This window comes from Sorghum bicolor, chromosome 4, assembly GCF_000003195.3.
Source record: "Sorghum bicolor cultivar BTx623 chromosome 4, Sorghum_bicolor_NCBIv3, whole genome shotgun sequence".
NCBI lineage: Eukaryota > Viridiplantae > Streptophyta > Magnoliopsida > Poales > Poaceae > Sorghum > Sorghum bicolor.
Window position 1 is genome coordinate 46616170 of NC_012873.2, and position 16386 is coordinate 46632555.

Below are 16386 nucleotides of genomic sequence, written 5' to 3' on the forward strand. Positions count from 1 at the left end.
AGGAACTGCAACATTCTACACCTTAAGGTATCATAGATTGATGCACTTGAACGAAACTGTACTCCATTTGTTACATGATTATCTCTTTAGCGACAAGTATGTAGTGATGATGTGTTGACTTGTTCAAGCCCAACCTGACGAATGTACATGTTTATTGCAGTCGTCGTCCCATGTGTATATGCATGCTGCGAATACATCCATCTAATAAACCAACAAGCACATGCAATGCTGCCAAATGCCAATTGGAAGACTCGTTCCTAAGCTGACGAAGCAATCATATCGCTCACAAATAAACTAGTAATAAACTCGCCGGCCTGCCAACAAAACCATGCTTGATCACGCTCACTATAAATAGAATCTACTTCGTGCTTAGTGAAGCACACACAAGTCAAGGTGACATATCTCTGCAAAACCAAACCTTAGCAAATTCAGTTTACATAACCAGAGGCACGCAGATGGCGAGCCATCATCTGCTTCTCCTTGTTCTGTTAGCTATGGCCTGCTGTCATGCCATTGCCTCCGATCCGAGTCTTCTCCAAGATTTCTGCGTTGCCGACAAGACATCTCCAGGTAAATGCATGCAAACTTACTGCTAGATTCACTTGAGCACGTACGTACCACCAGGTCATAGCAGATACGTATATAGGAGAGTGTATTTCTTACCACATGCATCCATGCAGTGCGTGTCAATGGATTTGCTTGCAAAGACGCCAAGGACGTTGCAGCAGAAGACTTCCACTTCTCCGGCCTCCACAAGGCTGGCGACACGAGCAGCAGCAAGCAGGGGTCAGCCGTGACGGCCGTCAACGTGGCACAGATCCCAGGGCTGAACACGATGGGGATCTCCATGGTCCGCATCGACTACGCCCCCAGCGGCATGAACCCGCCGCACACCCACCCTCGTGCCACGGAGATCCTGACGGTGCTCGAGGGCTCCCTCTTGGTTGGCTTTGTCACCTCCAATCCAAACAACACGCTCGTCGCCAAGGTCCTGAACAAGGGGGACGTGTTCGTGTTCCCCAAGGGCCTCGTCCACTTCCAGTTCAACAATGGCAAGGGCAATGCCGTGGCCCTTGCAGGCCTGAGCAGCCAGAACCCTGGAGTCATCACTGTTGCCAACACAAGGTTTGGATCCCAACCGTCCATTGCGAACCATATACTCGCCAAGGCCTTTCAGGTTGGACAAAGCAACGGTGGACTTAATGCAAGCTCAGTTCTAATATAATGATGAAGCATGCAGATCTATGGTGTGATTATTTATTTGCTGTGAGCAGCTGTTCAATTGATTTCTAGCTACTTGCTTCCTTCATTCCTGCACGTTGTATTATTGTTTACATTGTATATTAGTTGATTTATTTACATATAGTAGTGTAATCTTGTGTTATTGTTGGTGGTGTAAAATTCAGTTTCCAACATGCATGTTTTGCAGTAAAATACGTTCTCTTGTATCATGCGTGCTTATTTTTCTAATTGATTCGATATCATGAAAACTCTTTTTTCACATATGAGGCACGCGTCTCTTGTGTCATGCGTGCTTTACTAATTGACTCAATATTCTTTGCATAAAAACCCTTCTTTTCACACGTGAGACAACATAAAGGCTTTGTTTGGCACAGCTCACACTAGTACATGGGCACACTATACAGGCGGTTGGTAACATATTTCTACAGGCGTTTTCCAGCACCGCCTGCGCTTGGGGCCAGTAGAAATCGACCATTTCCACAGGCGGTTGTTTGAGAGCCGCTAGTAGAAACAATTTACACAGGCGGCTCTCTTAGGGAACCGCCTGTGTGTAAATGTTCATTTACACAGGCGGTTCCCTAAGAGAGCCACATGTGGAAACCTATTAAAATATGTATTTTTTATTTATTTTTTAATTAATTAATTAATTAATTAATTAATTAATTAATTATTTTATTGTTATTATTTAAATATATTGATATTGGTTGGTCTTCAAACATAGCAACATGCAATTTAAATACTTCATCTCATACATACATTTGTATACATCAAAGTTTGGTGCTCAAAAACATAAAGTTAATTACAAGAGTATATCCATCATCACACATCATATATATATATATATATACATCACAGTTTGTTTCTGTCCTCTAATAACCCTCTTTAGTAAGTTTGAGCTTACTAATCTCTTTTAGCACTGTGGACTGGATAATTGGCTTTCGTCATCATGATATTTGCCTTGACGTGGAATGACATGCTTCATGATGAACGAGCAGATGTCCTCAACTATGTTGTCTAAAGCACGTTCGTCCATGCGCTCCGCCGTCCCTTGCTTATATACATGCAAAGAAAGTTTATAAACATTATATATTTTATGACTTCCAACTTTAATAGACTATTACTTATATTACCTTATCAGGGTTCCTTGCATATCGTCCGTTTTCTCTCATGTTCTCGCACACGTAGTAGCCACAGAGGACAGATAAGGGTGGTTGCTTCATGCACTGTATAACAGGAGAGTGGTTATTTAATTATAGTTGCAACTGTGGTCGTATATGTATGATTTGTATTCATAATAGTAAATTTTTATACGTACCGGCCAGTTATGTATAACCTCCAATGGTTGCCCTGATCTCTTGGACTCGCACTTTCCATGATTTATCTTATAGAACCTGTATGCCCTATGATCTCAAATAGAATCACCATGTTATTGTCAAATTCTCACTATACTTAAGTATGCATGCATAGCTTGACTTACAACTTCATGAATGAAGCATTTACACTGGCGGTTGGCTTAAGTCAACCGCCTATGATAAACGTTTCCACAGGCGGCCGAAATGTCTGACACCGCCCTATTTATACCACAGGCGCGCCGTAACTGGAACCGCCTGTGTTATTAAAAGGGGGCGCCAGCTATGAGCCTGATTCTACTAGTGTCAGCTTCACTAGTGAAAGGAGAAGAAAAATAATTTCACCCATGAAGTTGTTTTAGAAAAAAATGTTTGGCAAAAAAAACAGCTTATGTAGCTATTGTGAGCTGTATCAAACATATGACCAGCTAATTAAGATAGAGCAGATCGTCAAGCATAAGTTGAGAGTACGTGGAGCCAACCAACCCGCGGGTTCAAAACCTGGTCTCCTCTTTATGGCGTGCTTTTAAATGCAAACGTTTTTGCTCATCTATTTCTCCAGTAAATACTCAAATTAACTATTATTATCACTTCAATAGTATATTGCATATGGTTATTATGGCCACTACCAAAATGGTGGAATTCTTCTAGTGTTTTTAAGTATTAATAAAACACTACCACTAGTCATAGTACATGAGGATTCTCACTAGGAGATATTTGGTAAGAAAAGTTTATACTAAATTTTAAATACTAAAACACTAGGAGATGCAGTGCACTTCACTAGTTAGGAGAAGTCTAAAATTTTGGTCGTGCACTTACGAGCATAGCTCCAATTCTTATGTCTCCACTAGGGGTGCAAACAGTATGATATGAACGGGTACCTATAGATATGAATATAAATACTTCTATTTCAAATTATAGATTATTTTAATTTTTCTAGATATATTTTGTACATAGATAAGTCAAAACATCTTATAATTTAAAACGAAGGGAGTAGCTATTTGTGATAATAGAGAGGCAACAGAATAATCAAAACTAGCAAACTAATTTGTCACAAGCTTATCATTGAACACTTTGTGTACACGAACTAAAACAACACCTAAATCCAAATCAATCAAACCACAAGTTGTCCCATCTTCCAGCAACAATATGCTTGCTTCAAATATCTCACGAATACATTAGCCCTTAACGTCTCATATTCAATATATCAAAGAAAACACTATGACTTCCATGCGAACTCATTCATATAAGCACCCGATTCACATATGGACCAATAGCAAGATGTTGACTTAATGTCATTTGGTAAAATAAATACTAAATCAAGAGAGGACCTGAATATTTATGTGGAAACCCCTTGGAGGGAAAGACTACGGACGGCAATAAAAGGCAATCTACAATAAGATGAAGCAAACACAAGAGGTAGGAGCCAATAAGTGTGGGCAGGCTCCAAATTAAATCCCCCTCAAATCTCTCTCATTTAGTGGCCGGATTTGGTAGATCAAAGTCTTTCTGCCCCCTCACCCTAACCCTAGCTCTCAAGAACACAAGAACTCTTATGTTTTCTCAAGAACCAAATGAGCCATCATGCAAGCAAAAGAGGTCATGACGGTTCACTTTAGGCTAGTCTGGGTGCTTTGCTAAAGAATCCTTGAGTTTACAAAGTATTACAAGTATTCCCCTTAGTTGAAGCTGCAACTATCACATCATTCTTCTTCTTGGTTTCGAATGTGGATATAGATAGTGTCAGCTATATCAAAAAGATGTGAATCGATATCTTTTGAGATATGTGTTGGATATTACATATGAGTTCTAATGACCACCTTGAGTTGTGTTTGATAGTGTAGGGTAGGCCTGGAGTTGGACTCTTGTAACCCGACTTCCTCATAAATATGAGAGAAGAGATGTTGTTCTACATAACAACATAGCAATAGGGTCACGGGAGATAGATGATGTTTTGTTGAGTTAGAGTAGCTGGTGTTGTGGTATTGGGGAAGAGTGCTCGTACTCATGCCCTAGAGTTGTAGGTTTTAGTTGAACCTCATCAACATGTATCATTCATCTAGTGTTGTTTGTTATCTTGCATTGTGTATTTGATTTTTTTTCACGATCATGCCAAGGCATGTATTTCATTAAGTACAAGAGAGTTTTGTTACAACCAAGAGCGGCCACGGTAAGATTACCGAGGTTACTCCATACCAATAGAGTATGATAACAAACAACTAATTTATGAGGTACTTTTAATCGATGGTATTTTTTGAGAGGTGCTCTTCGTGCTTGCCACGTGGTAATTTAATCTATGGTTAGGTTCCACCTGTGGAGATTGGCAAACAACTTATCACAGAGGACTAATTTATTACTAATTTATTAACAATATGCATACCATACATATGTGATTTGAGTATCATGAGTATTAGCATGGTATCAAATATCCAGACTAGGATGAACACATGAACTCCTCTAAATGGATTAGAACAAGGATACAGACATCACCACCTAATTACTCATAAGCTAATAATTAGTGTATGAATGAAGATTGAGGAATGGGTTTATTCTATATTCTATCAAATTTCAAAGGATGACCTTATAATGTACCATCCCGTCTAGCTTTCTCAAACCAAACACACCCTTAGCTTATTCTGCCACAGATATTGTCAGTGAATTGCCAGCTGAGTGCTTCATGGCACTAGAGAATGTTCGACAGTTCACAATTGATATCTGCCATATATAGTTTGCATGATGACTGGCTAGAATATTGGCCGGCCTGTGGTGGTGACTATACTAACGCTCAGTAACATTTGCATTTGCCAACCATATATATATTCTTTTCTGACAATGACAAGTAATAAGCCATAAGATATAATCTGAAACTAGATTCTCTCAAAGCAACGAGATAAAAAAGCGGTCAGCGATTCTTTCACACTTGACGGGGTATTAAATATCTCGTAGTGGTACAACTCAGATGGAGCTTATCGTACAGACATCCACCCCTGGACAAATCACGGAACTATTTAAGCTGGCTATCTAGCTGTCATCATGCCACCAGCAGAAGTTATTATTATTAATACATGTAATGTAATTAATAGCGTGTTTATTTTTAGACATTTATTTGAGTGATTTCCATCTGGAGAGAGATCAGAGATCGCAGCATATGTTCTTTTTGTCGCTAAAAATAGTACAAGAGACTAGTTCATGCACAAGACAGAGTGGGTTGCTTCTTGCCGTCGTCCCTTATCTGCAATTAAGCAGCAGACTGGCTATGCATCTAAATCAAGCACACGTAATGACGTACGACATGGAACTGGAAGACTTGTTCCTACTGCCGAACCATCACACCAAAATAATTCATCAATTAAATTCCCCCCCTGCCCTGAACCAACGACACTGGTCTCCTATAAATACCATCTCCCTCGATGCTTTAGCCACACAGAAAGCGATCAGTACAACAGTACGTAAAGAGAACAAGATCTCTTGAAGCTTAGAACGGCAGACTTCTAGTCAGGGAGCTATAAAACTAAGACGAACGAACTAGCGATGGCTGTTCGTCGTCTATTCCTGTTTATTTCTACGTTGGCTATGGCATGCTGCTGTGCCATCGCTTCAGATCCCAGCCTTCTCCAAGACTTCTGCGTTGCAGGCAAGATGTCTCAAGGTACAACTAAAGTTGTTTTGTTTATTTGGCGCCGTTTTCACAAAACAAAATTATTGATTTACTGTCGTCGATCTAAGCACCCAATACCATATTTAATTATGATCGAGATATCTTACACGGATGCAAACATGATGCAGTTAACGTTAATGGATTTGCCTGCAAAGATGCAAAAGATGTAGTTGCCGAGCACTTCTTCTTCTCCGGCCTTCACATGGCTGGCAACACCAGCAACAAGCAGGGCTCCGCCGTGACAGCAGTCAATGTTGCGCAGATCCCTGGGTTGAACACCATGGGGATCTCCATGGTCCGTATTGATTATGCTCCCAAAGGACTCAACCCGCCTCACACGCACCCTCGCGCCACTGAGATACTAGTTGTGCTTGAGGGATCACTCTATGTTGGTTTTGTGACCTCGAACCCAAACAACACACTGATCGCAAAGGTTGTCAACAAGGGTGATGTTTTTGTGTTCCCAAAGGGCCTTGTCCACTTTCAGTATAACTATGGCACGGACAATGCTGTAGTTCTTGCCGCCTTGAGCAGCCAAAACCCTGGGGTAATCACTATTGCCAACACAGTATTTGGGTCCGATCCATCCATATCAGATGATATCCTTACCAAGGCCTTTCAGGTCAATCAAAATACGGTTGACTGGATTCAAGCTCAGTTCTAATTTTTTGTCTAGTTGGGTGCATGTTTGAATCCATCCTCTATGGACCCAATTTTTTTCTCTACTTCCCCTTTGGTAATGTATTCTTAAGATGTTGTAAGTTCATTTCTTTGCTTATCATTTGTATTGACGAATATTTCCCTTGTTCACAAAATAAATGTATTTTTCTTCAAGGTCAATCATCACATCTCATGTAATATTTTTTTATGTGCGAGAATGGGATCCCAAGTCTACTTTAGGAAATACTGGCCCTTATAGTGATCTTTTGCATTGGTGCTTATCTCGTTCTTGAGGCAACTATTTCCGTGACGGTCTGTTCCATGCATGAGAAAGCATCGGTTACCGTCAACGATGACACTACTACAGAAATAATTTTTAGCGACGCCTCCCTTTTTAGAGATGACTCTTTGTTAATAAGAGACAAGGCCATCGGGCCACGCGATCACACTCCCTCGCCCTATATTAGTTAAAAAAATTGAAAACAAAAAGGGCTTTGAACCCTGGTTAGCAGCAAAAGAGTAAACCACTATGCTAGGATGGTGATTTCGAATGAGCTAGTGGCCCTCTTTATTTCCTTTTAGTCGCTGCTTGCTATGGTGTGAAATAAGAAAATTAAAAAAAGTTTGCCTTGCGTGGGCTTCGAATGGCTAATTAAACTTAACAGCACGAATAATCCTAACTAACACATGGATCCTACAAACCGGATGCAATCCTAACCTGTCGACACTCCCCGCACATGGTCTAACCACGGTCATTGTCTATGTAATGCAAGGCCCGCACTAGAATACTCTCCATTTCCTCACAACATCGAGGACATGGCATCCCATATATATAGTCTACTAACGGACTATCAATGGCATGGTTCTAACTAAATCTCACGCAATATTAGATTCTAGTTGTCGTCACCTCGCCCATCGCTTCCACGAAGTCCTAGGCGTACCCTAGACGCTTAAGAGCTTGCTAGAGAATGAGTTGCAAGCCACATGTAGCATAGGTGAAATCATAGAGAACCTGCAAGTGGACAAACGAAAAATATCGGAAAGCGCTCATATAATAATAAGAATAAATAAATATTACTCCCTATTACATGACGCACCACATCGATCTAGTTTAATGTCACTTGTCTCTCGCTTACTCACGGTACATCCAAACTATAATGAATCAAAGCTTGTATCTTCAAGGACGAGAAATCAGACATACGGTAGACAATTCGCTCAATTGCCTACAATGAAAGCAGCATGCTATTGATCTAGGTGCGCCTATCTTGGTCAACGACTATACTCCAGGCTACACAATGCCCTGGTGCATCTCATTATGATACCTAATGGGGATGTCGAAAGCGACATTGCACGTCCATAACTCGTCTCCTTCATCATTCATGACCTCACTTGTTGTCTCGAAGATGTCCTACACCCCGAGCAACCATAGTGCTGCTTTCAGCCACTTGACCAGTTTTATAGTTTGCAACATATGCAACAATCATATTGTGAATGAATGCATATATAAAAAATTATATTAGCACGTAAAACTTAAAATATTCCGTACTATAGATGGGTCTGGGTAACATGAAACAACCCGATCTGGTGATGGCACAAATGGAAGATTGCTAGGATGGAAACTGCCATTCATTGTAACTAAAAAAATATTAAATGATTATTAACTCTCGTCAAGAAATAATGTTGCTAACAAAGATCTAGAAAACAACAAATGTTTTAGATTATATAGAAATGACGTATAAATAAAATAAAATCCACCACTTTTATTCTTAATTAAAAAATCACATATTTGAATATTTCTATGCTTATTACTAAACCATGAAACGATCTACATTATTAGCAATGAAAGATTAGAAGATGAAGTTGCTAATCTTTACAAAATAAGGATGGATGGAAGAAGCATGCTAAGCATTAGAAGAATGGCTAAAAGAAGCTTTTTGACGACGGCTGGCAAGATCTACTCTTCACAATAACTTTGTACTGAACACTTTTAAGATGATCTACTTATAGGAGCCATTTTTAGGGGCACTTGACTAAAGAGGAGCGCCTTTGTTAACTCATTTGTAGGGGCAGAACCATCTCCAAAAACTGAACACTTCTAGAAACGGTTTTACACCAAAACTGCCTCTAAAAATGGACCTATATTATTGGCGGTTTTCTTAATAGAATTGCCCCTGAAGATGGATCTTCAGAGGCGATCATGAAGCTGTTAGAAATTTAGACATTTTACTGTTTGATTTAATCCAGAAAATTACGCATAATATTGTGGTGGCATATATGTGCACGTGTGCAATTTTATCACTACTCAGATTAGAGACAAACATTGCAAATACTACTGCAACAACAGCAGACATAGTGAAAACGAAAAACAATCGTTTAAGATTGTACCCAGAGGAGGGACCAGTGCCGAAGGCACCGGCGGCTCCATTCGCACTAGTCGACATAGTGCGTTGCTCGAAGTAGCGGACCACAGTCGGTGCAGGAAGATGTTCGCAGTGCAGTCCCGCGAACGTCCACTAGGAAGAAGACGAAGTAGTCGATCTCGATCCGCGCGAACGTCCACCAGGAAGAAGATCCGCCGGAGTGGAAGAAGACGATCTCGATCTCGATCCGCGCGAACGTCCACCAGGAAGAAGATCCGCCGAAGTGGAAGAAGACGATCTCGCCGGTGAGCAGTCGCGGAAGACGCTCCCCAAGAGAAGACTGAATGTGTTCTCGCAGGTATGGAAGGAGTGGGTGCGTATGGTATATATAGGCCTCAAGAGGAAACATCTGATTGATGACCATTAATCTCATTTAATTGCCATAAACCGAGTCAATCAATTAGCAATTAATTGCCATTAATTACACAACGGTCAGATCCCGTTTTTCCTCCCTTTCCTTATTCACCACGCATGCGCCACGTCACGTCTGGTCTGGTCCTCGTGTGCCACGTCTCGCTCGCTCGTCTCGACCTCGACAAGACAAGACAAGACAAGACAAGACAAGACAAGACAAGACAAGTCACGTCACGACACGACACGCCACGCCACGCCACGGCTCGGCTCGGCGGCGGCGGCGCGCGCGTGTGGCACCCCTTCACCCTCCCTCAACTTCTCTATAGGGGCTAACAAAGGCCACCTATTTAAGTTGAGTTAACACAAGGTCACTCATCAATATGGTACTAAACCATTTTCATAATAGCATTAATTATGGACCCTTGAATTAATCATCAAATATAAATATGGGCTAATGGCCCATTATATTTAACAATCCCCACCTATTTCTAGGGCACATAAGAAAAGCTCTCGAGTTTCCATGTCGTTTCATATACCAGTCGTTTCGGTGGAGACTGTTAAGTTGAACTTCCACCTAGAGTACAGACTACACTTAGCCACAACTTGAACAATGGACTATGCCTTGAATTGCAAGTTTTGTGTGATATAAGTTTCATCTACACTCATAACTGATACCGGGTTGCATGAACATCCCCTCTGGTTGAAGCATATAAGTCATACTTCTGGCCCATTCATGAGTATCTAGAGATCACCCAAAAATCTCATAGACTGTGACTAGCAGTCAAACTCATATAGGTGTATTCCTTAAAGATGTTCTGTAGGACAACATCTATCGCTTCACAAGCCGCTTTGGAATACATTAAGGTATATAACCACCCTTCCTTACAGACTTAGGAAAGAAGTGCAATTGAGATGAGTTATGTAAAGGGTCTTTCCTCACAATCTACTTCTGGCTTGTTTCACCATTCTACTTCACGGGATCTCCGATCACATAGAATAGGTTGCCACCATGGTAGACCTCACGTGGGTCTCAAACCCATCTCACTCGATGCACTATCTATCACATTACGTGATAGTCCCTTTGTGAATTGATCTGCCAGATTCTTGGACGTATGAACATAGTCCAATGCTATAACTCCGGAGTTTCTCAACTTTTTGACAGTCTTCAAACGCCGTTTGACATGCCTAGTAGACTTCATGTTGTCCTTAGAACTGTTGACTTTAGTGATCACTGTTTGATTGTCACAGTTCATGGAAATAGCGGGCACAGGTTTTTCAACCACCGGTAGATCCATCAGGAGTTCACGAAGCCACTCGGCCTCAGCACCGGCGGTGTCTAATGCTGTGAGTTCTGCTTCCATGGTTGACTTCGTTAAGATAGTCTGCTTGCAAGACTTCCATGAAACAGGGCCACCTCCAAGCAGAAACACATATCCACTTGTGGCCTTTAACACATCAGCATCAGATATCCAGTTTGCATCACAATAACCCTCTAATACCTTCGGGTATCCGGTATAGTGAATGCCATAGCTCACAGTACCTTTCAAATAGCGCATCACTCTCTCAAGAGCTTGCCAATGAATATCTCCCGGATTTGACACAAACCGGCTAAGTTTGCTCACTGCAAACGAGATATCAGGCCTCGTGGCACTAGCAAGGTACATCAATGAGCCTATAATTTGGGAGAATCTTAGTTGATCCCTTGCTATTCTTCGATTTTTCCTCAATAGCACACTAGGATCATAAGGCATAGGAGCAGATTGACAGTCACTGTACCCAAAGAGACTTAAAATCTTTTCCACATAGTGGGACCGCACAAGTGTTATCCCACCATTGCCTTCTCTTGAAAGCTTAATGTTTAGAATAACATCAGCTTCTCCCAAATCTTTCATCTCAAAGTTATTAGACAAAAAGTCTTTAACTTCCTTGATCACAACAAGGCTTGTCCCAAAGATCAGTATGTCATCCACGTACAGACAAAGGATCACACCTTCGCCCCCACCAAACCGATAGTACACACATCTGTCAGCTTCATTAACAGCAAAGCCGGCAGAAGTTAAGGTTCTGTCAAACTTCTCATGCCATTGTTTTGGAGCTTGTTTTAGGCCATAAAGGGATTTTAATAACTTACACACCTTGCCCTTTTCACCACTTGTTACAAATCCATCAGGCTGATCCATATAGATCTCTTCCTCTAACTCTCCATTTAGGAAAGCTGTCTTCACATCCATCTGATGAATGAGAAGACCATGAGAGGCAGCCAAAGACAATAACACTCGAATTGTGGTCAAACGGGCAACAGGTGAATAAGTATCAAAGAAATCTTCCCCTTCTCTTTGGGTATAACCCTTAGCCACAAGCCTAGCCTTGTACCTCTCAATTGTACCATCAGGCCTAAGCTTTTTCTTAAACACCCATTTGCACCCTATAGGTTTGCACCCATAAGGTCGTTCAACCACTTCCCAAGTTCCATTAGACATTATAGAATCCATCTCATTCCTTATCGCTTCCTTCCACAAGTCAGCATCAGGAGAGGAAAATGCCTCTTTAATGGTTGTTGGGGTATCATCCACGAGGTACACAATATAGTCATCTCCAAAAGACTTCACTTTTCTTTGTCTTTTGCTCGTTCGAGTGACTACATTATCATCCTCCTCAGGATAGTGAACATGGGGTTCCTCAGATTGTTCTATCGGAATAAATTGCTCATGGGAGTTTATAGACTCATGACTAGAAATATTAGGTGTACTTTTCATAGGAAACTCACTTTCAAAGAATGTTGCATCTCTAGATTCCATTATAGTACCAACATGCATATCTGGTACTCCAGAGTTTATGATTAAGAACCTATACCCTATGCTGTGGGTAGCATAACCAAGGAAAATACAGTCAACTGTCTTAGGTCCGAGTTTGCGTTTCTTGTTTATTGGCACATTCACTTTAGCCAAACAACCCCAAGTACGCAAATAAGAGACATTTACTCTTTTCTTTTCCCATTCCTCAAATGGTGTGATTTCTTTATTCTTAGTAGGAACTCTATTCAGGACATGACTCGCTGTCAATATCGCCTCACCCCACCATTCCTTAGATAGACCCGAAGTCTCTAACATGGCGTTAACCATCTCAGTTAGAGTACGGTTCTTTCTTTCGGCAATCCCATTGGACTGTGGTGAGTATGGCGGTGTCCTCTCATGAATAATTCCATGTTCTACGCAGAAGTCAGAAAAATCACTTGAAAAATATTCTCCACCACGATCGGACCTTAAGCGTTTAATTTTCCTCTCAAGTTGATTTTCTACTTCAGCTTTATGGGTTTTAAAATATTGTAATGCTTCATCCTTTGTTTTAAGCAAGTACACATGACAAAATCTAGTACAATCATCTATAAAAGTGATGAAGTATCGTTTACCACCTTTAGTCAACTCACCATTCATCTCGCATAGATCGGAATGGATTAATTCTAATGGTGCCAAGTTCCTCGCCTCCGCAGCCTTGTGAGGCTTGCGAGGTTGCTTGGATTGCACGCATACATGGCACTTAGAACCTTTGACTAAATTAAATTTCGGGATTAAATTCATATTTGCTAGCCGCGTTAAACAACCATAATTAACATGACAAAATCGCGAATGCCAAATATTCGACTCATTCGAAATCATAGTATGGTTCACGATTTTATTACACACATCATGCATGGATAAGCGGAACAAGCCTCCGCAATCATAACTTTTACCAATAAAAGTTCCAAACTTTGAAAGTATAACTTTATTGGCCTCAAAGACTATTTTGTAGCCATCTCTACAAAGCTGTGAGCCGCTAACTAGATTCTTTTTGATGGAGGGGACATGCTGCACGTTCTTCATCAGCACCGTCTTTCCCGAAGTGAACTTCAGAATGACCGTACCAACACCAAGAACACGCGCATGAGATCCGTTCCCCATCAGTAAGGCTCCAGTGTTGCCGGCCTGATAAGAAGAAAACAAAGAGATGTCAGCACACACATGAACATTAGCCCCAGTATCCATCCACCACTCAGGTGAATGACAGACTGAAAGAACAGTAGGTAAATAATTACCATACCCAGATGTTCCTCCTTCAGCCTCGCCAATGACCATGTTTACTGACTTTTTCTCTTCTCGTTTAAATTTGCGGTCTGGACAACCACTCGCCCAGTGGTCATCGCTACCGCAAACAAAGCAGCCTCCTTCTGCCTTTTTCTTCTTAAAAGTTGCAGTTTGTTTTGGCTTCGGATTTGCTCCTTGCTTGTTCTCTTGCTTGTTCTTTTTCTTATTACGGAATGCGAATTTCTTTTTCTTCTGCACCACATTGGCACTAGAAGACTCAACGCCTTTCCCATGTGTATCTTTTGCTCTCGCCTTCTCCTCAACATCAAGAGTTCCCATGAGTTCAGCAAGACCAAACTCTTTCCTCTGATGTTTTAGAGAAGTAGCAAAATCTTTCCAAGAAGGTGGCAGCTTAGCGATTATACCGCCGGCCACAAACTTTTCAGGCAACACACAAGGAAATTGTTCTAGTTCCTTAGCTAGTGCCTGTATCTCATGTGCTTGTTCAATCACAGAACGGCTATCCACCATCTTGTAATCAAAAAATTGTTCCATGAGGTACAGCTCGCTACCAGCATCAGAAACCCCGAACTTGGCCTCAAGCGCATCCCATAATTCTTTAGCAGTGGTGCAAATAATATAGTTGTCGACATACTTTTTATCGAGCGCACTTATGACGGCGCCTCTAAAGAGGTTATCAGCAGCCATGAACGTTTTCTCCTCCTCAGGAGTAAACTGTTCAGGCTTTCCCTTCGCGACGTCATAGCAACTCATAGCAGTCAACCACAATATCATTCTCGCGCGCCACCGCTTATAGTTTGAACCATCGAACGCATCCGGTTTTAACGCAGCAGCAAAACCACTAACAGAAAAATGTCTAATATCAGGTTTTTGGATTGTTAGAAATTTAGACATTTTACTGTTTGATTTAATCCAGAAAATTACGCATAATATTGTGGTGGCATATATGTGCACGTGTGCAATTTTATCACTACTCAGATTAGAGACAAACATTGCAAATACTACTGCAACAACAACAGACATACTGAAAACGAAAAACAATCATTTAAGATTGTACCCAGAGGAGGGACCAGTGCCGAAGGCACCGGCGGCTCCATTCGCACTAGTCGACATAGTGCGTTGCTCGAAGTAGCGGACCACAATCGGTGCAGGAAGATGTTCGCAGTGCAGTCCCGCGAACGTCCACCAGGAAGAAGACGAAGTAGTCGATCTCGATCCGCGCGAACGTCCACCAGGAAGAAGATCCGCCGGAGTGGAAGAAGACGATCTCGATCCGCGCGAACGTCCACCAGGAAGAAGATCCGCCGGAGTGGAAGAAGACGATCTCGCCGGTGAGCAGTCGCGGAAGACGCTCCCCAAAAACCTGATTGCCCGCAACACCCGAGCAGGTGTCTCGGTGCGTATGGTATATATAGGCCTCAGGAGGAAACATCTGATTGATGACCATCAATTAGCAATTAATTGCCATTAATTACACAACGGTTAGATCCCGTTTTTCCTCCCTTTCCTAATTCACCACGCATGCGCCACGTCACGTCTGGTCTGGTCCTCGTGTGCCACGTCTCGCTCGCTCGCTCGTCAAGTCAAGTCAAGTCAAGTCAAGGCTCGGCGGCGGCGGCCGCGGCGCGCGCGTGTGGCACCCCTTCACCCTCCCTCAACTTCTCTATAGGGGCTAACAAAGGCCACCTATTTAAGTTTAGTTAACACAAGGTCACTCATCAATATGGTACTAAACCATTTTCATAATAGCATTAATTATAGGCCCTTGAATTAATCATCAAATATAAATATGGGCTAATGGCCCATTATATTCAACGGAAGCTACAGTGCCCCTGCCATGATTAGAGGCAGCCTGCTCTCTTAACAAACACCACTGGGCCTGCACGCAAGACAAGGCCGTTCCTTGCTCCCTCCGTCACGCTACAGAAGCACATATAATTAATATTTTGTAATGTGTATTTGAAATTATGCTATAAATAGTTTATTGATCATGAGTGTGTTAATATAGTTAAGTAGTCCACTGGTGTGTATTTATAATGTTAATTTTAATCATTTGCAATCGGGTTTGAAATTTGGTGGGGAAACACGATTTCAAATGTGGCAGAAATTTTCTAATCTGAAAATTTAAATCTGATTTCTAGAAATTTCAAACTAATTTCTAGAGGCAGTTGACCGCCCATGATAATGCATTGTCAGAGGCAGTTCATGTATTATTTGGACTCGCCTTGTAAAAGAGTTTTTAGAAGCGGTTGATATAAAGCAACCGCCCCTGAAAATGCATTCTCATAGACGATTCTCCTAAAGGAACCACCCGTCACTACCGATACATGATCTTTACCATCAGTGGCGCTGCAGCGGTTAGCCTAACCGCCCCTAGAGACCTATTTTAACGGCCTGTAAAGAAGTTTCTTGTAGTAGTGTGACCTGTTAGGGGAAAAAGACAGAGAAAATCAACACTCCCAGAAGGAAAACTGTCACATAATATTTCTTGACGGTTGGGTACCAACCGACGGAAAACATCTACATCTGTTCCCGACTGCTATTGGGCCGTCAGGGATAGTTCAAACTTTTCCCGTCAGTCCATAAACCGTCAGCAAAATTTCAAACTTTCCGTGCTAGCA

The 16386-nt window shown here is 41.7% G+C and overlaps 1 protein-coding gene and 1 pseudogene across 1 annotated transcript; both read left to right on the forward strand.

Annotated features, from left to right (window-relative positions):
- On the forward strand, window positions 398-1440 carry LOC8056706 (annotated as a pseudogene).
- On the forward strand, window positions 6123-6913 carry LOC8056707 (putative germin-like protein 2-2). Its single transcript, XM_002452056.1, has 2 exons — window positions 6123-6240; window positions 6378-6913. Exons 1-2 carry the CDS (start codon window positions 6123-6125, stop codon window positions 6911-6913), a joined length of 654 nt encoding a protein of 217 aa, XP_002452101.1.

Excerpts from the sequence above, each read along its gene's own strand:
- LOC8056707 (XM_002452056.1), top strand. The coding sequence starts at position 6,123 with ATGGCTGTTCGTCGTCTATTCCTGTTTATTTCTACGTTGGCTATGGCA. Across the intron at positions 6,241-6,377 it reads TGCAGGCAAGATGTCTCAAG|TTAACGTTAATGGATTTGCC; the intron begins GTACAACTAAAG and ends AACATGATGCAG.